General features: G+C 43.5%; 1 protein-coding gene across 1 annotated transcript; it reads right to left on the bottom strand.

Annotated features, from left to right (window-relative positions):
- Positions 1–1,838: 1,838 nt before the first annotated feature.
- On the bottom strand, positions 1,839–22,739 carry LOC140205933 (NPC intracellular cholesterol transporter 2-like). The gene is made up of 4 exons (XM_072273832.1): positions 22,530–22,739; positions 13,201–13,308; positions 6,528–6,700; positions 1,839–2,181 (listed from the first exon to the last, which is right to left on the bottom strand). The coding sequence occupies exons 1-4, from the start codon at positions 22,621–22,623 to the stop codon at positions 2,095–2,097; spliced, it is 462 nt and encodes a 153-aa protein (XP_072129933.1). The 5' UTR covers positions 22,624–22,739; the 3' UTR covers positions 1,839–2,094.
- Positions 22,740–23,713: the final 974 nt, after the last annotated feature.

Raw genomic sequence — 23,713 nt, 5'->3', positions numbered from 1 at the left:
AGGCTGGTACAGGGTTCTGAGTTGGATGATCAGCCAAGATCATACTGAATGGTGGTGCAGGCTCAAAGGGCTGAATGGCCTACTGCACCTATTTTCTATGTTTCTATGTCAGATAATGGAAATCACATGGTCCTATGAAATTGATGTTACTGCCAAAGTTTCTGGATTCACACAAGTTGTACAATTCACCCTCTGCACATAGAACAGTAGAACACCCCCACAATGTTGTGCTGACCAATAGAAACACACTCCACAATCCTCCTAACATTTTCTTCTTACACAACCTATAATGTTCTGTTCTTCTTACTTCCTCATGCCTAGTTAAGAGATTTAATTGTCCCTATTGTATCAGCCACCCCCAGCAGTACATTTCAGGGACTCACCACTCTATGCAAAACTGCTCCACTGATATCTCCCTAACCTTTTCTTCACTCATCTTATTGCCCTACGGTATTGGCCATTGCTGCCCTGGGAAAAAGGCACTTGCTGTCCACTGTATCTACACCAAGTTGTTTCTATCCTCCTTCACTCCAACGAAAACAGCCCAAGTTCACTCACCCTTCCCTCATCAACCATTCTCTGTCCAGGTTGCCTCCTGGTAGATCTCCTCTGTCCCCTCTCTAAGGCTTCCGCATCCTTCCTAGGGTGACCAGCATTGAAAGTAATTCCCATAGCAGTTAGCGTGATGCTATCACAGATCGGGGCATTCCAGAGTTCAATTCCAGCCCAATCTGCAAGGAGTTTGCAGGTGCTCCCCATGGAAGGCACAGGTTTTCCCCCAGGTCCTCACATAGTCCAAAGATGTACCATGTAGGTTAACAGTCATTGAAATTGCCACAGAATTAGGTTAGGGTTGCACTGTATCTCTAAATTAGTAAATCTAAATGTGGTCTAACCTGTGTTTATAGAGCCATATTACCTCACAACCTTGACCTCAATCCCCTGTCAAACCCAATGAAGGCCAGCACACCACCTACATTCTTAACCACACCTTTATCAACTTCCAAGGCAACTTTGAGTAATTATGGAATTTGGCACCAAGATCCCTCTGTTCCTCCACACCGCAAAGAATCCTGCATTAAACCTGTACTCTGCCAAAGCCTATCACTTCACATATTATGGGAATAAAATGCATCATCGTAATCTATGAAAACATTCTGCACAATCCACAACATCTCCAACCTTTGTGTTATCTGCAAACTGAGAACCCACCCCTCCACTCCCCCAAGTCATTTATAACACAAAAAAACAAAAAAAAAAACCCAGAGCAGATCCCTTCAGAACACCAGTAGAACCAACTTCCAGGCAGGCAGAATATACTCCACCTTATGCCACAATTCCTATGCTTTGAGTCACTGAATGAGTTTAACATGGAAACCTTGCTAAACTTTACTAAAATCCATATATACCACATCCAACACTTTACCTTCATCAATTTCTCCTGACACTTCCTTTGAGAAGCTCTATTATCCACTTGCCTGCTACTTGATCCGGTGTGGTAGAGGTTCCCCAACCTGGGGGCCACAGACTCCGTAGTTGAAGATCAAGGTCCATGGTATTTAAAAAGAGTTGGGAACTCCTGTAGTATGGCTTCTCTTCTAGTTTGCCTATGCATATACTGTGTCAGGAATCCTTCCTGGACACAAATTTTACCTCATCTAAACCTTTTGCACTAAGGTGCCAATCATTATTAAGGACATTGAAGTCACTCGTGCCAACAACCCTCCTATTTTTGTACCTTTCCAGAATTTGACTATCTGCTACTCAGGGTCCTTTTGGCTATTGGAGGGCCTAAAGCAAATAGATACTAAAATGAAACCTCATGTCTCAGACTAAAATGGATTTAAGCACAAATATAGTTGTCTTATTTTATTATTGGTCCATACAGGGTTAGTTTACAAAATTGATCTATATTAAAAGTCAGGAACATGTCACAGAAATTCTAAAAAATGACATTATGAAATTACAAATTTGTTCAAGTTCTTAAATGAAAATTGTTCTTATTTTGTACAGTTTGGCTTAATTTTCCATTGTGCAGTTGATTAAACAATCTTCAAAATAAAAAAAAAATCAGCTGTTATTTGAGCTGGTGATTTAGCTGGAAATCTCAATGGGAATCTCCCAACAGAAGATGTCTCTGTCCTTATCATCCTGCAGCTGCCATTTAACCACCAATTTAACCTGCAGGGATAGAAAGGAAATGCTGTCATATAACCATATCACAAAGAACCATCTGCAACAATCAAAACTTTTCAATTTCATGCCTCACTCCATTGGTGATCTCACATATTCAGAGACAACAGACACTTAACAGCTAAAACCACATCCAGAAACACTATTAAATGCACTAGCCACTTTCCAGAAAGTTCTGGAAATAATCACCAGTCTCCAACTGATAATGATAGGGGTTTGTTATTGTTACAGGTACTGATCCAGACAGATCATGCCAAGCATAATTATGCAAGACAGTACAAAGAAAAAAAGTATTGTGTAGCTTAATCTTGACATCCAAAAATCACAAGATTTAATACTCTAACCACCAGAACCCCTGTTTGCCAGAATTTAACCTATGGCCTTAATTAATCCCCCCTCCCCACCACCAGAGATCACTGCAGACCCAACGAATTCCGAAACCACAACTACCTGACAGAGGTTACAGTCTACAGTTTCCCCTTATTAATAGCTAAAGATGCCAAATGCAGAAGAGAAACCAGAACAGATGAGTGGGGTATAGTGAACAAATAGTATCAGGACAGGGACCTCTAGCTATCAACAGCAAAAGGTGTTTTTCTTGTCCCCTCTGTTTCCCAAAAGAATTTTACACGTTGCAAATCAGACTTTAGAAAGTTCAATTACTTTTCACTATTCTTTTATTTGTAGCAAGCAACTTGGGAAATCATTTACTCTTGACTCCCTTCCATAAACACACACAATTGTTAATTTTCTATTCCATGTATTTATGGCACAAAGGAGGTCTTTCAGTCCCATATGTCTGATCTCACCTTCCAACTCCAGGTCTAAAGCCTGTAGGTCATGGACCTCCAAACATTTTTTAAATTATGAAATTTTCTGGCTCCACTGACCTTCAAGGAACCAAGTTCCAAATTCCCACCATCCATTCAGAAGAAATTTTATTCACTTGATCCCTGATCTTTCAATTAATTACTTTAAAATCTACAGCCATTTCCCCCAACTCCTTTGCCAAGGGGTTATAATTATTCCATCAAGGCCAATTAATTATGAACACATCAATCACACCTCTCTTCAGCTAATCTTTTCCAGCCTATCCGATCTTCCCTCATAGCTAATAGCTTTAGTGGGAAGAAATTCCACATTACGAGTAAGCCTGACTACTCCTGCAGTTTTATTACACAGACCACAAGATATAAGACCAGAATTAGGCCATTCAGTCCATCCAGTGCACTCCATTTTATCATGGCTGATCCCAGATCCCATTTGACCCCATACACCCGCCCACTCACTATATCCCCAATCAACCAAGAATCTTTCAATGTCCGCTTTAAAAACACCCACAGACTTGGCCTCCACCAGTCCGTGGCAAAACATTCCACAGATTCACTACCCTTTGGCTTAAAAATCCTCCTTACCTCTGTTCTAAAAGGTCACTCCTCGATTTTGAGGTCTGCCCTCTAGTTTTGGATAACCCCACCAGAGGAAACATCCTCTCCACATTCACCTTATCAAGTCCTTTCAAATTTCAGTAGGTTTCAATGAGATCCCTCCCCACCCCACCATTCTGCAAAGCTGCCAAACACTCATGTTAATCCCTTCATTCCCAGAATCATCCTTGTGAACCTCCTCTGGACTCTATGACAACACATCCTTTCTGAGATAAGGGACCCAAAACTGTTGACAATACTCCAACTGCAGTCTGACCAGTGTCTTATAAAGTTTCATCAATAACCTCTTGTTTCTATTCCCCTTGAAGGCAAATGCAATGTTGGCATTTATTTCTTTACCACAGACTCAACCTGCTAATTAACCTTCTGGGAGTCTTGCAGGAGGACTCCCAAGTCCCTCTGCACCTCTGATGTTGGAACCTTTTCCTCCATTTAGATAATAGTCTGCATTATTGTTCCTTTTACCAAAATGCATTATCACATATTTCCCAACATTTTAATCCATCTGCCATTTTTTTGCCCATTCTTCTAATTTGTCCAAGTCCTGCTGCAATTGCATTGCCTCCTCATCACCACCTATACCCCTCCATCTTTGTAGCATCCAAGAACTTTGCCACAAACCTTAGAGTAAAACCAAGAGCAAGAAAACCCTTCAACCACAATGTCTATGGTGAGCAATATGCAGTAATCCCATTTACTAAGGACCATGGACATTCATGCTTTGTCAATTCCCCCTTCAGGCTGTGCGTTCAGATTCTAACCACCCACTGGGTGCCAATAATCTCCCTCTTCTGCCCTCTAAACCTCCTACACTTGGCTCTCAATGTTTATATAGCTTTGCTGTTTTTTTTTTAAATGGTGGTGGGGGGAGGGGGGAGAGAAGGTTTACCATCTACCCAATTTATGTTCCTCAATTTTATATACTTCTATCAGGTCTGCCTAAGGCCCCTTCACTCCTCAGAAAACAAACCTAGCCGATCCAGTCTCTTCTCATTTTGAAGCACTCCATCCAAGGCAAATCTCCTTTGCACTCTCTACTGTGTAATCACATCCTTTCCAAGTTTGGTGTCCAGAATAGTACATAATATTTGAGTTATGGACAAACCAATAATTTATCATATAATTTTTGATAAAAATAAATCAGAACCTCCCTCTTATTGTACTTGTGCTCCAGTAAATGAAGGCAAGTATCCTGAATGCTTCCATCACCATCTTATCTACTTTCCCAACAACTTGAGATTCTTGGGCTTGTACATTAAGTTTGCTCCCAACCTGAGACTTACTACTCGAGAAAGCCTTCTTTCATAGCTTTGCCGTAGTCTTCCCTGATCTTTCTAAGTACATTATCTCAATGACTAGGATTAAATTACATTGCTGTCAGTTTTAACATTGATATCATCCTGTAACACATTATCCTCATTGTCATCACCAATACTACCCATTTTCATTTCATTTGTAAACATACCCAAATCCCATGAGCTCTAAACCTCTGAACCAAATTTCCCCGGTGGGATCTTGTCAACCCTGTTGAAGTCCATGTAGACAACAACCTCATCACTACACCTTGTTACAGTTTTTAAAAAGTTCAATCAAACTAATCATACGTGTTTCTCCCCCCCCCCCCAACAAAACCATGCTGACCATTTGACTGATCCATGGCTTTCCAAGTGCAACTTAATCTTTCTTGTTCTACAGAACATCATCTGATAACTTTGTTCCTGCTGACATTAAGCTGGGTATTTAAGGACCTGGGAGTTTATTTCCATAGCCTCTTTTGAATAAAAACATCACACTTGCTGCCATTCAGTTATCAAACAATAGTTTGTCTACCTGAACTTTCTCTACAACTGTAACATTATAATCTGCATTCTAATTTCCTATTACTTCTTCAATGTGATTATGTATGGCATGGAAAACAGATGTTATTCTCTGTATCTAGGTGCACATGACTAACAAATCAATGGCTGATATCTCATCTGTGACTAGCAAAAATTTCAAAATCTGTCAGAGCCCCAGCAATTCCCCATCCTCACCTCCCATTGAAGTTTTAAAATATATCTCATTAGTCTCTAGGACTCTGTCCACAGTTAACCTCTACCAGCCAAGAGTCACAGGAGTGAGGCTGCGGAAGTTGCGGTAAGGCAAGGATTACCTGGAGCAGTTTTAGTCGAGTGAGACCGCCAGAGACACCTGTGCTTACTACAGCTGAGATAAACTGCAGCAAGATGAGTGAGACCTTTCCTGAAAGATCTTCCTGAGGCATAGCCTCAATGTTGGGGGGGGGGGGGTACTCAGATGAGTATCGGAGGGATGTGAAACATACCCAACTATGGCTCTATTGTCTTTAACTTTGGTTATCCTCTCAAAGTTTCCACTAACTGTTAAAACTTCTACTGTGAGTGGCGATTGATTTTGCAAGTTAAGAAATTCAAACTATACAATTTACAATGACCAATATCCGTAAATGAAAGCCAATTCTGAATAAAAATAGCAGTTTTCTGTTCAAATTTCAGACTAGTGTGTTCTCTCCTTGTGCACAAGTAAAATAAAAAGAATTTTAAGAGTGCATGTGTTCTGGGGCTAATTATTTCCACTTTGTTTTATTATCGGCAAAGGGTTACTTCGACAACGCTCAGCACATGTTGGTTGGATTCTGGGCAGCTGATGAATGTATACATTTCATGAGTTCCATCGTGAATTGGCAACATTTGTCATTTTTCTAGTATTCAGGAGAGGATAGATCCATTGGAAAGATCCCCAAACTGCGTCCTTATTCCAAATGACTACATACATATGGTTAGTTGGCCCACAAGTTATTTAGCTTGACATTCAACAAGCACGCACATAAAGTCAGGACATTTCACTATCAATTCTGAGGATACTTACTGAGGGATATTCCTCTTTGATCTCCAAAGAATTGATGTAGTTGTACTTCTGACCTACTCGAATAGGGCACTGAATTCCAGATTTACAACCATCATCATTAGGGAGATGGAAAGGAAGTGGAATGCCAGACAGGATACCATGAACCACAGCTTTGCTCGTTTTGCTTGTAGTTACTGAAAGATAAGTAGTTCAGTTAGAAAGATATTCCAATTTGGACACAAAAATAGCACAACAAAAGCCCTATTCACAATCCAATTCTCCCACACCTCTGAGCTTGAGATAAAACAGGAGTGGCAGAAATGAGGGGTTGGGGAGAAAATGGCCGTGCCCATCCCCGCAAGTGACCATGATATCAATTCACCTGAATCTATGCACTCAATTGTAATATACGTTATCAATCTCTACATGAGTCATACAGGAATTTACACCTTGAGGAATTCTTGACATAGAAGTTGTTTATCCTTTTGAATCTACAGCAGGTCTCGGAACAATCCCACCCCCTTACTTTTATTCTTGCACGCCCATCAACTTGACTTCAATTTCCACTGCACCTGCCTACACAAGGGCCAATTGAGCAAGTTGTGAGGTAGTAGTAGGTTCATCTGTTGAACTGCCCATAGCTTTGCTGCATGAATTAAGTTCCTAATTATTGATCATATGTTGTGACAATCCAACTTAACTTCAAGACTCAGCTAGCAATGCAGCAAGTGTAGACTACAGCTATAGCTGGCTCGGAACTCCAAACAGGAAAGTAAAAAGAGCAGAGCAGGGCTAACATGTTTTCTTGTTCCAGTCTCAGAATGTAATCATTTCAATTTACAGTTGCAAGAAAAAGTCTGAACCCTTTGCAGTAACCTGATGTTCTGCATTACTCATAAAATGTGGCCTGATCTTCATCCAAGTCACAATAATAGACAAACACAATCTGCCTAAACAAATAACACACAAACAATTGTACTTTTCGTGTCTTTATTGAACACATTGTTTAATCATTCACAGTCTAGACTACAATGTGAACCCTTGTATTTAATAACTGATAGAACCCCCTTTAGCAGCAAACCCTCTACTGAACATTTCATAGTCATAGTTATACTTTATTGATCCCAGGGGAAATTGGTTTTCATTACAGTTGCACCATAAATAATTAGTAATAAAACCATAAATAGTAATACGTAAATTATGCCAGTGAAGTATGAAATAAGTCCAGGACCAGCCTATTGGCTCAGGGTGTCTGACCCTCCACGGGAGGAGTTGTAAAGTTTGATGGCCACAGGCAGGAATAACTTCCTATGATGCTCTGCGTTGGTGTCTGCTACCCTCAGCCTACTGCCCCAGCACATAACAGCAAACATGACAGCACTGGCCACCACAGACTCGTAGAACATCCTCAGCATCGTCCGGCAGATGTTAAAGGACCTCAGTCTCCTCAGGAAATAGAGACGCCTCTGACCCTTCTTGTAGACAGCCTCAGTGTTCTTTGACCAGTCCAGTTTATTGTCAATTCGTATCCCCAGGTATTTGTAATCCTCCACCATGTCCACACTGACCCCCCGGATGAAAACAGCTCTCCTCAGCTCTACCACTAGCTCCTTAGTCTTTTTCACATTAAACTGCAGATAATTCTGCTCACACCATGTGACAAAGTTTCCTACCGTAGCCCTGTACTCAACCTCATCTCCCTTGCTGATACATCCAACTATGGCAGAGTCATCAGTAAACTTCTGAAGATGACAAGACTCTGTGCAGTAGTTGAAGTCCGAGGTGTCAATGGTGAAGAGAAAGGGAAACAAGACAGTCCCCCATGGAGCCCCAGTGCTGCTGATCACTCTGTCAGAAACACAGTGTTGCAAGCACACGTACTGTGGTCTGCCAGTCAGGTAATCAAGAATCCATGACACCAGGGAAGCATCCACCTGCATCGCTATCAGCTTCTCCCCCAGCAGAGCAGGGCGGATGGTGTTGAACGCACTGAAGTCAAAAAACATGACCCTCACAGTGCTCGCTGGCTTGTAGCTGATCAGATTTGCACAATGGCGAGGAGGAACTGTAGACTATTCCTTCATACAAAACTGTTGCAGTTCATCAATATTTCTGGGATACCTTGTATGAACAGCTCTCTTCAGGTCATGCCACACCATCTCAATCGGGTTAAGATCTGGACTGACTTGGTCATTCCAAAAAGACAAATTTTCTTTTTATACCATTGTTGTTGACTTTTGGATCATTATGTTGTTGCATCATACAACTTCTATTAAGCTTCAGGTGACAGACTGCTACCTTGATATTCTCCTGTATAGTGGTCTTCAGACAATTTTGAATTCATTGTTCCCTCAACGATTGCAAGCTGTCCAGACCCTGAAGCAGCAAAGCAGCCCCAAACCACGATGCTCTTTCCACCATGCTTCACAGTTGGGATGAGGTTTTAGTGTTGGTGTGCAGTGTCCTTTCTTCTCCAAACGATGTGGCGTGCATTTCTATCAAAAAGTTCAACTTTTGTCTCACCTGTCCACAAAACATTGCCCCAGAAGCATTGTGAAACATCCAGGTGGTCTTTTGCAAATTTGAGACAAGCAACAATGCTTTTGTGCTAGACAGCAGCATTTTCCTCTGTGGTGTCCTTCCATGAACACCATTCTTGTTCCGTACTTTTCTTGTAGTGGACACATGAACAGAGATTTTAGCAAGTTTAGAGATTTCGGCAAGTCTTTTGCTGTTACACTTCGGTTCTTTTCACTTCCTTCAGCATTGTACATTGTGCTCTTGGTGTGACCTTTGCAGGGTGCCCACTCCTAGGGAGAGTAGCAACAGTACTGAGTTTCCTTCATTTCTAGACAATTTCTCTTACTGCGGACTGATGAACACTCAGGTCCTTAGAAATGCTTTTGTACCTTTTCAACTTCATGCATCTCTACAATTATTCTTCTAACGGTCCTCTGAAAATCGTTTTAATTGAGGTATGGTCTTTCTTGGGAAGAGCAGGCTCTATCAGTAACCTGACTGGGTGTCTTTATTTTAAACAATAGGGTAGGGCACCTCCATAGCCCACACCTTCAATCTCATTGCTTGGAACACCTGACTCCAAATAGCTTTTGCACAAGGACATTTCCCCATAGGTTCACATACTTTTTTGAACTTAGACTGAGACTGTTTAAATGGAGTACTCAGTATTGATAAGTAGTACAATGGTTTGTGTGTTTTTAGTTTAGGTAGACTGCATTTGTTTATTATTGGGACAGATAAAGATCAGACCACACAGTAATTAATGTAGAAAACCAGTAATTGCAAAGAGTTCATAAACTTTTTTGCAACGGTAGTTTCAAAGAAAACTATACAGAAAGTTGCAAATATATAAATATTGGAAACTACAGCACGAGATAAAAAAATGCAGTTCATTCACCTCCAGTACAACCCCACTTCAGAGACCATATCACATAAAGCTGGACAAAGCTACGGAGAAATGGATTGGTTAAGACCCAAAGAAACCAGAGAGCTGCCACTCCAAAAATGAAGACTATGCTTCCTCTCTTGTAGCCACTTCCCACTCAACTAAGACAGCCACAACCACCAGCAGGAATTACAAAAAAGAGCTTTCGCAAAGTCCAAATCACTCTTTAGTACCAATGCTTTATAAATGGTAAGATTCCCTGAGGTTGTCATAGCTGGGTGTGGTCGTGGAGAATAAGCTCCCACTATATTGAATGCTCCCAATGGCTTATGCCTCAAATAGCTTGTGACAACCAAGTCCAGCTGCTGGCCCTCACATGTAGCTAGTTACCAAGCCCAGTGGAACCACGGGTGCACAAGCTGGAGCACGAGAACCAGTCGCATCAGGCAGGTGGGGATCATCACCCACAGTTGGTAGCTCATCTAACAGGAAAACTCTACTGCCTTGCGGCTATACCCACTCATGGGGTAAGCTTCAGGAGTAAAAACAGAATAAACACCTGGAGCTCGAGTCCCTAATTCAGTTCAACGATGACTGGCAGCTCCTGTGACGCTGCTGGGGCTAAACTGCATTGGTCTCTGCTGTTCCTTTGGATTCATCAGCTGGGTGGGGGGGGGGGGGAGAGAGAGTCTGGTATCTGGGCAACAGCTTGTTCCCCATATGGCACTACCCTGACCTGTTTGTGTACAGGCATGCATGTTACATAGACAGCTGGCACGCAGCATCCATGGTTGACCGTGACCAACAAACTGCCTCAGAGAGATAAATGGTCGTTTCTGCATTTTCCCTTCACCTCATTTCTTTCTTGCGATTTTTGCAATAGTGTCTAATGCATCCAATCCAATTACACTTGTTTTTTTTTAAGATTAGCTTTATTTGTCACATGCACATCAAGGCATGGAGTGAACTACACTGCTTTGGTTCAAATCAAATGAGCAGACTGCGCTGAAGTAGCAAGTGATGGCTGCCACGTTTCTGGCACCAACATAACATGTACACAACTCACAGCCCCTAATCCATACATCTTCTGAACATGGGAGGAAACCCAAGCATCTGAGAGCAAACCTGCCCTTTTACAGGGAAAACTTACAAACTCCTTGGAGAGTAATACAAATCAAACATCAAACCCTGATTGCAAAAACGCCATGCCCTTCTCGCAATTCCTCCGTCTCCGCCGCATCTGCTCTCAGGATGAGGCTTTTCATTCTAGGTCGAGGGAGATGCCCTCCTTTTTTAAAGAAAAGGGCTTCCCTTCCTCCACTATCAACTCTGCTCTTAAACGCATCTCCCCCATTTCACGTACATCTGCTCTCACTCCATCCTCCTGTCACCCCACTAGGAATAGGGTTCCCCTGGTTCTCACCTACCACCCCACCAGCTTCCGGGTCCAACATATTATTCTCCGTAACTTCTGCCACCTCCAACGGGATCCCACCACTAAGCACATCTTTCCCTCCTCCCCCTCTGCATTCCGCAGGGATCACTCCCTACGCGACTCCCTTGTCCATTCGTCCCCCCCATCCCTCCCCACTGATCTCCCTCCTGGCACTTAACCGTGTAAGCGGAACAAGTGCTACACATGCCCTTACACTTCCTCCCTTACCACCATTCAGGGCCCCAAACAGTCCTTCCAGGTGAGGCGACACTTCACCTGTGAGTCGGCTGGGGTGATATACTGCGTCCGGTGCTCCCAATGTGGCCTTTTATATATTGGCGAGACCCGACGCAGACTGGGAGACCGCTTTGCTGAACACCTACGCTCTGTCCACCAGAGAAAGCAGGATCACCCAGTGACCACACATTTTAATTCCACATCCCATTCCCATTCTGACACGTCTATCCACGGCCTCCTCTACTGCAAAGATGAAGCCACACTCAGGTTGGAGGAACAACACCTTATATTCCGTCTGGGTAGCCTCTGACCTGATGGCATGAACATCGACTTCTCTAACTTCCGCTAATACCCCACCTCCCCCTCGTACCCCATCTGTTATTTATTTTTATACACACATTCTTTCTCTCACTCTCCTTTTTCTTCCTCTGTCCCTCTGAATATACCCCTTGCCCATCCTCTGGGTTCCCCCCCCCACCTTGTCTTTCTTCCCAGGAGGCCCCATGATCCTCTCGTATCCCTTTTGCCAATCACCTGTCCAGCTCTTGGCTCCATCCCTCCCCCTCCTGTCTTCTCCTATCATTTTGGATCTCCCCCTCCCCTTCCAACTTTCAAATCCCTTACTCACTCTTCCTTCAGTTAGTCCTGACGAAGGGTCTCGGCCTGAAACGTCGACTGCACCTCTTCCTAGAGATGCTGCCTGGCCTGCTGCCTTCACCAGCAACTTTGATGTGTGTTGATCAAACCCTGATCTTCATTTGTCTGTATAAAGCATTGCACTAACCGCCATGCTGCCTGACCTTATTTGGGGGGGGGGGGGGGGCGCGGAGGAGCTACTGCACAAAATCAAAGTTGCAGAAACTTGTAAAATTAGTCAACTCCATCATGGATACTAGCCTCTGTAATATCTAAGACATCTTGAAGGAGCGGTACCTTAGGAAGGCGGCATCCATCAAGGGTCCCCACCACCCAGGTTATGCCCCATTCTCACTGTTACCATCTGGTAGGAGGTACAGGAGCCCGAAGGCACACACTCAGCTATTCAGGAACAGCTTCTTTCCTTCTGCCAAATAATTCATAATTGGCCATTGAGCCCATGAACACCCTATCGCTACTTTCTTAAAATTCCTTTTTTTGCATTATTTATTTTATCTTAACTATTTAATAGACATATTCATACTTACTGTAATTCAGTTTCTCTATGTTCATAATCTATTTCATTTCACTGCTTGCTGTAAAGTTAACAATTTTATGACATACCTTTGATATTAAAACTGATGTGGAGGTATTTTACTACTTTACTATTTTAAAGTAATGAATAAAGTTTAGATCTTTATCCAATTTATCAGTTACATAGAAGGTTGGTTTAGCCATGCAAGTTATCAACTGCATTCCGGCTTCTGTCCCTTGTTTCCAGTCGGGAAGAGTCCCAACCCAAAAGACTTATTCTACTCCATAGATGCTGTCCGACTTGCTGAGTTCATCCAGCATTTTGTGTTACACAGGGTGAAAACAGCTCACTTGTATTGGACAAGTTCTTTCTGAACAGAAATGGGCTCCACAGAACAGAGCATGGCTTCCATACACAGGCAGTTGAGCAAAGCAATCTCACTTACAGCTAATGAAGGTGACGTTCACACCATACGTTTTTCCTTTGTGAAGTTGACATGGCAAGGAGGGACAGGCAGTGATATCCACCATGGTAAGATTCCCTGATTTTGAACCTGAAACAACAAGAGTTAATGTCAGTTATTTCAGAGACATCCCAGATAAATAATGAGAGATCGAAGCAGAACACCAACAGGGATTCTGCACGTACAGCAACAGGCCATGTCCAGAATGAACTTTAGCCCTCAGACAGTTCCCACCCGAACCACTGGCTTTCAAACAATGAACAGCAACCTTCCCTCACATGAGTGGAATTGCACAAATAGTTTTGAAGCATGTGATAGCTGCAGTGAAGAGCTAACAGCTCTCATTTCCAGACCACTTCCCCATAAAACTTAGTTAAGAAATGAAAACAATGACAAATACAGTTGAGGTTCAGTGAAGGGAAATGGTGAACAGGCAGTTTTGAAGAGCACACTGCAAGGAATCACATGTAGATTAGACACAGCAAGAAAGGGAACCTTCAAGAATCTGACATGTTAACGAAAACATTTCAGGATGTACTACCAAAAAGTCTTTACTAAGCTTCAAAGACAAATTTGCTTGTTGGACAGTTCTGTTCAATTCTGGGGGAAAAGACTCTTAAGTTATATGAAGAGTACTTTAAATGTAACAAGTGTTTAAACATTGCAATGCAGCAACTCCGTTTCAACAATTAGCCAGCGTTCCCCAGTGAGGCAGGGCTGTATTCTGCATGACTATTCAGTATGGAAGAGACCAGGGAATAACACCAGAAACCAGATTGATTACGTGCTTATAAGAAGGCATAGAAATACTCTGAAATCATGCAAAACATATCCAGGTGCAGACTGCTACAGTGATCACGTACCAATAATCAGCATGATGTACCTGGGACACAGAAAGCTTAAAAAGACCAAGAGTAGAGCCAAAGCTGAATTTGGGACTTTTGAGAAAAAAAGACATCAAAAATGAATTCCAAGTAACAGTGAAGAACAAATTCGAGGCTCTACAAAACATCACTATTATAGAACAACAATGGGAAAACCTCAGACAGCTTAGCACAAGCAGAAGAGGTGATTCCCAAACAACAGAAAAAAGGTATAAAGCAATGGATGACAGAAGAAATTCTGAATCTTATGGAACAAAGAAGAAAATGTAAGGAAAACGAAAAAGCCTATGTATCCTTGCATGCACAGATAACAACCAAGTGCAAGGAAGCAAAAGAGAAGTGGCTGAAGGACAAATGTGAGTTAATAGAACAATTGCAGAAGACCAACAACAGCAAACGTGATCAAAGAGGTCACAAATCGGAAAAAAAAGTGGGGCAACAACAGTATGTATAAAAGCAAAAGACGGCTCTACAATTAATGGAAAAAGGAAAAACAATGCAAAAGTAGTCAGAATACATCAAAGACCTACACGACGACAAAGACCGAGAGGACAACTTTGATATTGGCAACAACGAGGGCCCAGCAGTACTGAAAGAAGAAGTGGAACATGCTATGAAAATGCAAAAGGGGAAATCATCAGGACCAGATAACATTCCGGTTGAACTGCATGAAGCACCAGAAGATTTTGATGTAGAGAAATTACCAATCTTATTGAATAGAATATACAGTGGTAAAGTACCAGAAGATCTTTTAAAGACAATATTCATTGCACTGCCAAAGAAACCAGGTGCAACAGAGTGTGGACAACACAGAACAATTAGTTTAATGAGCTACCTCAGAAAAATTCTACTTAGAATCATCATGCTCAGAATAAGAAACAAAATTAAACCAGAGATCAGTGAAGAACAGTGCGGCTTTGTTGAAAGCAAGGGAACATCAAACACCACTTACATTCTCAAGAATATTATTGAAAGGTCAACAGAAGTACAAGAAGACCTATACTTCTGTTTCATTGACTACACAAAAGCGTTTGACACAGTGAAACACCAAGTCATCATGAAAATGCTTAAAAATATTATTATTGATGGAAAAGATCTCAGACTAATCAGGAAGCTCTACTGGCAAAGTACAGTCATACGGATAGACAACGAGATTGGTGAATATCAGCCAATAAAGCAAGGAGTCAGACAGGGTTGTGTTCTGTCACCAGACCTGCTCTCCCTGTACAGTGAAAACATCATGAGAACCACACAAGACCTACCTGGAGGATACAATATCAACAACCTCCACTATGCAATGATACAGTACTGATAGCAGTGAAGTAAATTTACAAAAACTAGTATCTACCATCAACACAGAGAGCGAAAGACTTGGCCTAACCTTAAACAAAAAGAAAACTGAAGTAATGGTAATATCAAAGAAACCTGATATCCCAAACTGTAGGATTGTATTGGCAAATGAAATCCTGAAACAAGTTCACAACTTCAAGTACCTTGGATCATGGGTAACATCTGATGGCAAATGCGAAAGAGACATAAAAGCAAGAATAGCAATGGCAAGAACAGCATGTACAGAAATGAGAAACATCCTAACGAACAGGAAAATAGTGATTGACATCTGCCTTAGAACTCTCAGCTGCTACGTTCTTCCTATATTGATGTACGGCTGCAAGTCATGGACCATCACAAACGCAATGGAAAAACGAATCAATGCAGCAGAGACGTGGCTCCTCAGAAGAAAGCCACGCATATCATATACGGACAGGATAACCAATGAAGAAGTTCTACAGAGAATGAAAACAAAACGTATATTACTTAAAAAAAAATCAGAGAACAGCAATCAAAATTCTTTGGACACAACATGCGAAGAGACACATTTGAACATTTAGTTACAACTGGAAAGCTGAAAGGAAAAAGCAGAGGCAGAGAATGAAAATTAAAGATGGAATAACATCATGGTTAGAAACAGGAGAGGCATCAACTACAATTCGGAGGGTTAGGGACTGCGATGGATGAAGAGACAAGATCGCGCACGCCGAACGGCAAGGCACCTGAATGAATGAGTTCCGGACGATGGGTGTCTACACTCTCTCACACATAGGCAGTGGGTTCCAGCACAGCCCCTAACACTCCCCAACCCTCAAACCACCCTCACCAATGAGCAGCTGCACCCCCTCACAACCACTGCAAGTATTTGCCAACCACAAAACATTTGTGATGGGGCCAAATATCAAGAACTGTAGAATGTGCGCACAATGGCAGGCTCCCACATTTCCTCAGTCTAGAATCAGTCATGATCTTGGACACATCTTCTACTGGTCGCACAAACACCCTGCAGCATTGAGAACAGCCTCCACAGCTCCTCGAGTCTATCACAGAACAGAGACCATAGAACATTAAAGTACAGGAAGGCCCTCCAGCCCAAGATGTTGCACTGAACTTTTAATCTATGCTAAGATTAATCCAGGCTTTTGTCCCAAGTCATGAGGTTGAAAGAGTAATGGAGTCTCTAATGTATCTGCCTCTGGCACAATCTCTGGCAGCACGTTTCACCCACAAACCACTGCGTAAAATCCTACCTCTGAAACCCCATCCTACTTTCCTTCAAATGCCTTTAAATTATACCCTCTGTTAGTCATTTCAGCCCCAGGAGAAAGTCTCTGGCTGTCCACCATCTCTGCCTCTCATCTTATCCACCTGCAGCCCTCTCACCAGGCTCATTAGCTAACTCTGCTAACAGCCACATGACTCAGCGGTGAGGCCACCATTCATAAACGATATACGCCCACAGTCAGTATGATTTGAGGTTCAACCTAACAGGAACACTGTGATGTTCCAATTAAAGAAACCTCGATTGAGTGAATGCTGTGTGAATACTGCCCATACACAATTATCAGTCAGCAAGAAATAGCAGATCACATACCACAAAATTATAACAAAAATATATTTACTAATTAAGCCGGCTGGTGGCGTAGTGGCATCAGCGCCGGACTTCGGAGCGAAGGCTCCCGAATTCAAATCCAGCCGGCTCCCTTGCACGCTTTCCATCCGTGCGGGGTTGAGAGTCGAGCTAGCAACTCGGCCTCGTAAAAATAAGAAAGCCTGCTAAAAAAACGCCGTCATGACGGCGTCCCGATGACTCCACTCGGAGTTAAGGGCTTTCTTCTTCTTCTTCTTCTTTATATTTACTAATTGCAGCTTTATCAAACCAACTGGAAGGTGGTACAATGCAGGATCCTCAGAACTCCTCAACCATCAGGAGCTTGATCCAGTGGGGTAACTTCATTTGCCCCATCACTGAACTGCTGCTACAACCTATGAACTCAATTTCACGGACTCTTCAACTCAAGTCCTCGATATTTATTGTTGTTATTTCTTCCTTTCTGTATCTTTAACTCAAACCCTTTCTACCCTTTAGGTAGGAATTCCTTTTCTCTGGAGACCACACAGAAGGCCACCACGTCACTGCAGTTCAGACAGAAGCTTACCTTTACTGAATTCAAATTCCTACAAATATCTGGGACATGGAATAAATTTCACTTTTTGTCTGAAGCAAACTATATTTTTTTTTGAAACTTTAATTTCAGCAGCAGGGGGGCATACACCAAACTACAGTGCCTAAGACTTCTGCATAGTACTGAATATACAGACATTATTCTTCTTGACTGAACATTTCTCTGTAGAAGATGGAAAAGATTCAGATTCAATCACATGTACATCAAAACACATAGCGAAGTGTCAACAACCTACACACCAAAGTTTGTGCTGGGGGCAGCCCACAAGTGTTGCCACATATGCTGGGGCCAACATAGGGTGTTGAGTAGAACACAAGCAACAAAACAAGCCTCTTCTTCCCTTCCATCCACACAGTCTTCCAACTCCAACGATACATGGCAGTAAAATTAAAGAGCTATGAAAAAGCTATTGTAAGTTTTGCTTCTGTGTCTGCCTAGTCCCTCTCCCTTGGGCAGTTACACATTTGCTAATATACTAGAAAACAAACAACTGCTGACATGTGGGCTTTGCATGTCATATCTTGAACAAACACCAGAGGCCGATAGAAGAAAATGCATGGGGTGTGCCAAAACACTACATTTGAAATAACTGAAATACAGGTCACCGTAGTTATGCACGAAGTTCTAGCCAATTTGCATACCCAAAGATCCCATTGACACAAGAGATGGAAGTACTGCAATAAAGCAACAGATCCAATGCCCTAAAAAAAAAGGCTTCTCTTCACTACGTCAACACCATGTCTACTGAAAAGTAAAGAGCGATGGCTGCAATTGGCACTTCCCAAACTGCCACCAGGGAGGAAAACAGCGAGCAACGGAGCATCTTGCCATTAGCAGGCTCACTGAGTAACAAGCCACCTGAACTAGGAAATACACTGGAACTCCATATGTAAGCAAACTCAGATTGCTTTCCTCACATGTTAAAGGAGGGAGCAGCAAGCTTAGTGGCAGACAGAGCAATAAAAATGCAGGTCCTGGGACATTCACCATGACAAAACAAACACACACACCCCCCCCCCCCCTTATTCTGGCTTCTTCCCCCTTCCTTCCCAGTCTTGAAGCATCTCAGCCTGACTTGTTGACTATTCTTCTCGACAGGTGCTACCTGACCTGCTGAGTTCATCCACTGCAGCATTTTGCTCTGGATTTCCGGCATCTGCAGAAACTGCATTTATGATTTACTTTAATAAATTCTAGAGTGCTATAGTCTCTCAGCATTGTTCTCTATTTTGGGCATTTGACAACAGCGTCTCATCTAAAACCTAAATAAAATTAATCAAAAGCAAATGTATCCAGACAGTCTCTGCAGAGAGAAAACAAGACGAATGGTACCAAATGAGGATCTATCATTAGAACATTCTAATCCCACACAAATTGAAAAGGTGGATTTATCTGAAATTGTTGAATCCTAATGGCAGTAAAATGCCAAAACAAACTGGCTTTCCTTAAAACAAGAGGTCAAAGACTTGGGTTAGACTTGAGAATCCTTGTGCAGAACACCCTGAAGGTTAACTTGCAGGTTGAGTCAGTGGTGAGGAAGGCAGATGCAATGTTAGCATTCATTTCAAGAGATCTAGAATACAAGAGCAGGGATATGATGCTGAGGCTTTATAAGGGACTGATGAGGCCTCACCTTGAGTATGGTAAATAGTTTTGGGCCCCTTGTCGTAGAAAAGATGTGCTGGCATTGGACAGGGTCCAGAGGAGGTTCACAAGGATGATTCCAGGAATGAAAAAATTATTATACAGGGCCCATTTGATGGCTCTGGGTCTGTACTCACTGGAATTCAGAAGGATGAGGGGGGATCTCATTGAAACCTTTTGAATGTTGAAAGGCCTAGACAGAGTAGATGTGGAAAGGATGTTTCCCATGGTGGGAGAGTCTAGTACAAGAGGGCACAGCCTCAGGATAGAGGGGCACCCTTTCAAAACCAATGCAGAGAAATTTCTTTAGCCAAAGGGTGGTGAATTTGGGGAATTTGTTGCCACATGCAGCTGTGGAGGCCAGGTTGTTGGGTGTATTTAAGGCAGAGATTTATAGGTTCTTGATTGGACATGGCATCAAAGGTTACGGGGAGAAGGCTGAGAACTGGGGTTCAGGAGGAGAAAAAAAGGGATCAGCCAGGATTGAAATATCGAAGCAGACTCAATGGGCCAGATGGCCTAATTCTATTCCTGTGTCTTACGGTCAGAACAGGAGAGGGACACAGCCCACTGACTGGACTTTGCACCTTTTTGCTGTGAAGTTCCCAAGTGTACCAGGTTCCTCGCACACCCCAACGACATACTGGCAGGTTAACTGGGCTCTGTAAACTGCCTGGTGTGGGCGGGTGGCAGGAGAAGCAGGGGAAGTTGATGGGCATCAAGAAAGATTTCTTTACAAGCAAATATGTGGGGAATAGGACTCATAAGATTGGTCTCAGAGACAGCATGGACTTGAGCTGAGTGGCCTTTCTCGCAAGCTCCTGGCAAACCGGACAGAGGGATTTCTACACATTCAGACCCCGCTCAAAGGCGAGGATGAGTCCCTCAGGGGTGGGGCAGTATGTAAATCAGCACTATGCAGGTTATTATAACATTATGTAAATGAACATTGTGCCCAATTAAAAGAATCAAAGTGAGATACATCATATATTATTTTATGTATACACAGTAATTCGCGGAGCAAATAGGTCTAACTTGTACAGCGGTGGAGCAGCAACACCACACAGCAGCAACAACGGGGGGAAGCGGGTGGTGATCACATCTTAGAGGGGGGACCGGGCTGAGGGTCCTCCTCTAACTCTCTGGATCCTTCTTCAAGTATTTGTCGAGATTTGACTGCCCTTTCTTAAGTTTCCTCTCATGAAGCAGTTCTTGGTAGCAGGAAATGATGTTGAGAACACCTTTCTTTGCCTTATTGCTCCACTCCCAGTCAGGGTCATTATGGATGAATCCACGACTTGCGCGATCGCGGTGAAGCCAGTGCTGAAGAATATTGTGGAGAGGTGTCCTGCTGGCGTTTCCTCTTCTCCATCCGTGCCCTCAGATTCATCCAGGATACGTTGCTCTGCCAATTCTCGAAGCTCTTCATTATTAAGGCACTCCCCATGAGAAGCTGATAGGGTGGGAGAGGGAAGGCAACAATACCAACCTTATTGTAGGTGGGAAAGGGAGTGGCTGTGGACGTGCAGAAAGTGGAACAATGTCTTAAAACTGCCAGTTGTAGATGAAACTATCTCTGGTTAACACCACTAATATCACTCCTATTCTAGGGTCTCCACCCGAAACAATTTCTTCACCCTCACTCGCCGTAGATACTGCTCCACTCACGGAGTTCCTCCCACACTCCAGATTCCAGCATTTTTGCAGTCTCGTACCTCTATCTCACAAGTACTGATGTGAAACAAACGTTACATCAAATTAGTCAAAATGACAAAGAATGAACTAGAATCTGTACAAATGCGACTCAGTACCAACTAAAGTTGCTGGTGAACGCAGCAGGCCAAGCAGCATCTGTAGGAAGAGGTGCAGTCAACGTTTCAGGCCGAGACCCTTCATCAGGGCTAACTGAAGGAAGAGTGAGTAAGGGATTTGGAAGTTGGAGGGGGAGGGGGAGATCCAAAATGATAGGAGAAGACAGGAGGGGGAGGGATAGAGCCAAGAGCTGGACAGGTGATAGGCAAAAGGGGATACGAGAGGATCATGGGACAGGAGGTACGGGAAGAAAGACGGGGGGGGACCCAGAGGATGAGCAAGAGGTATATTCAGAGGGACAGAGGGAGAAAAAGGAGAGTGAGAGAAAGAATGTGTGCATAAAAATAAGTAACAGATGGGGTACGAGGGGGAGGTGGGGCCTAGCGGAAGTTAGAGAAGTCGATGTTCATGCCATCAGGTTGGAGGCTACCCAGACGGAATATAAGGTGTTGTTCCTCCAACCTGAGTGTGGCTTCATCTTTACAGTAGAGGAGGCCCATTCTGACATGTCTATCCACGGCCTCCTATACTGTAAAGATGAAGCCACACTCAGGTTGGAGGAACAACACCTTATATTCCGTCTGGGTAGCCTCCAACCTGATGGCATGAACATCGACTTCTCTAACTTCCGCTAAGGCCCCACCTCCCCCTCGTACCCCATCTGTTACTTATTTTTATGCACACATTCTTTCTCTCACTCTCCTTTTTCTCCCTCTGTCCCTCTGAATATACCCCTTGCCCATCCTCTGGGTCCCCCCCCCACCCCTGGCTTTCTTCCCAGACCTCCTGCCCCATGATCCTCTCGTATCCCCTTTTGCCAATCACCTGTCCAGCTCTTGGCTCCATCCCTCCCCCTCCTGTCTTCTCCTATCATTTTGGATCTCCCCCTCCCCTTCCAACTTTCAAATCCCTTACTCACTCTTCCTTCAGTTAGTCCTGACGAAGGGTCTCGGTCTGAAACGTCGACTGTACCTCTTCCTAGAGATGCTGCCTGGCCTGCTGCATTCACCAGCAACTTTTATGTGTGTTGCTTGAATTTCCAGCATCTGCAGAATTCCTGTTGTTTTCAGTGCCAATTAATTGTTTTGAACAAGTCTGTTATCAGCAGTAACTCCATAAAGAAACATTTGTCTGGAACCCACTCAGTCTGCATCACATGAAAGTGAATCACACACACCATCACCCCACCGATCCACCACAGGAAAGTTAGGTCGAATCAGCCAGCACACTCTGGCACCGTATTCAGTGGGTGGCCCGCGTTTACTCTTGTCTTCCTGGAAATTAAAGAGAGGGGCGCAAAGTCCAGATGAAGCATTCTAATTTCACCGGTAAATAAAACACATGCGGTTAATAAACTTTTCAAGAGAACCGGAAGGGAGTGAAACTCTGGAAGTTTGGTGGGAGCACGGGAAGCAAATCACCATACCAAAAGTTTTCACCAGGTCCCACCACTCACCGCAGTCCATGAACTTCACCGGGTCAGCAGCCGACAGGGCCCATAAGCCCAGGAAGACGAGCAGACCAGCAAACACACAACACCCGCGCTCCATGTCCTTTCCCTAACCGACCAAGTCAAAGCAAGGAGCGACAGCGGATCCAACTCCGAGGCCTCATATGACTCCGCTGCCCCCACTCCAATCCTGTCCTGAGCTTTCTCCGCCTCACCCAATCCTGTCCTGAGCTTTCTCCGCCTCACCCAATCCTGTCCTGAGCTTTCTCCGCCTCACCCAATCCTGTCCTGAGCTTTCTCCGCCTCACCCAATCCTGTCCTGAGCTTTCTCCGCTTCACCCAATCCCGATGCGAACGCTTTCGAATTTCATCCAATCCCGATTTGGGCTTCGCCCACTTCACCCAATCCCGACACGGACTCCTTCCCTCCTCGCCCAATCCTGACGCGGGCTCCTCCTTCGCTTCCAGTTCCTCATTCTCAGGGAGGAGGAGCTGTGCTTCTGGATATTTTCCAACGTAATGGCATGGAAATCCCTTCTCCTTTCGGTAATGCTCTCCTCTCCTTTATTTCGCCACTTTGTCCTCTAGCTGTTCTCCTCACCTACCGCCTCGTCCTTCCCTTTCTCCAATGTTCCACTCGCCTCTCCTATCAGATTCCTTCCACTCCAGCCCTATGCCTTTTCCACCTATCACCTCCCGGCTTCTATTTGAATGCCTCTCGCCTGACTTCACCTACCACCTCTAGCTTGTCCTCCTTCCCTTCCCCTGCAGTCCCGAAGAAGCATCTTGGCTCGAAACAACTGTTCACTCACTTCTATAGTTGCTGAGTTCCTCCAGCATGTTGTGGGTGTTGCTGTGAAACATTTTAACTGTTTCCCCTACCCACTGATGTGCCTCCATCCACTGAGCGTTTCTATAATTTTATCACCCTTATCCCCAGTTTAAATGTCACCGATTTCTCCCCTACCGCATCCTCCCTACCACCGGGATTGGAGGCTGCTCCAATGTAATAATCTCACAAATGATTGTGTGGCTTGTTGATTATTGCAAGCAAATATGATAGCATATCCTTAATTTTACATAGGAATGGAAATAGCACATTAATTAAAAGACAATAGATTTGTGTAAATATGCCCTTAGACGTAAGAGCAGAATTAGGCCATTCAGCCAATTGAGTCTGCTCCACCATT

Source organism: Mobula birostris, chromosome 1 (assembly GCF_030028105.1).
Source record: "Mobula birostris isolate sMobBir1 chromosome 1, sMobBir1.hap1, whole genome shotgun sequence".
NCBI classification, from domain to species: Eukaryota; Metazoa; Chordata; class Chondrichthyes; order Myliobatiformes; family Myliobatidae; genus Mobula; species Mobula birostris.
The sequence above is the reverse complement of the archived record's forward strand: the minus strand, read 5'-3'. Positions and strand labels throughout refer to the sequence as shown.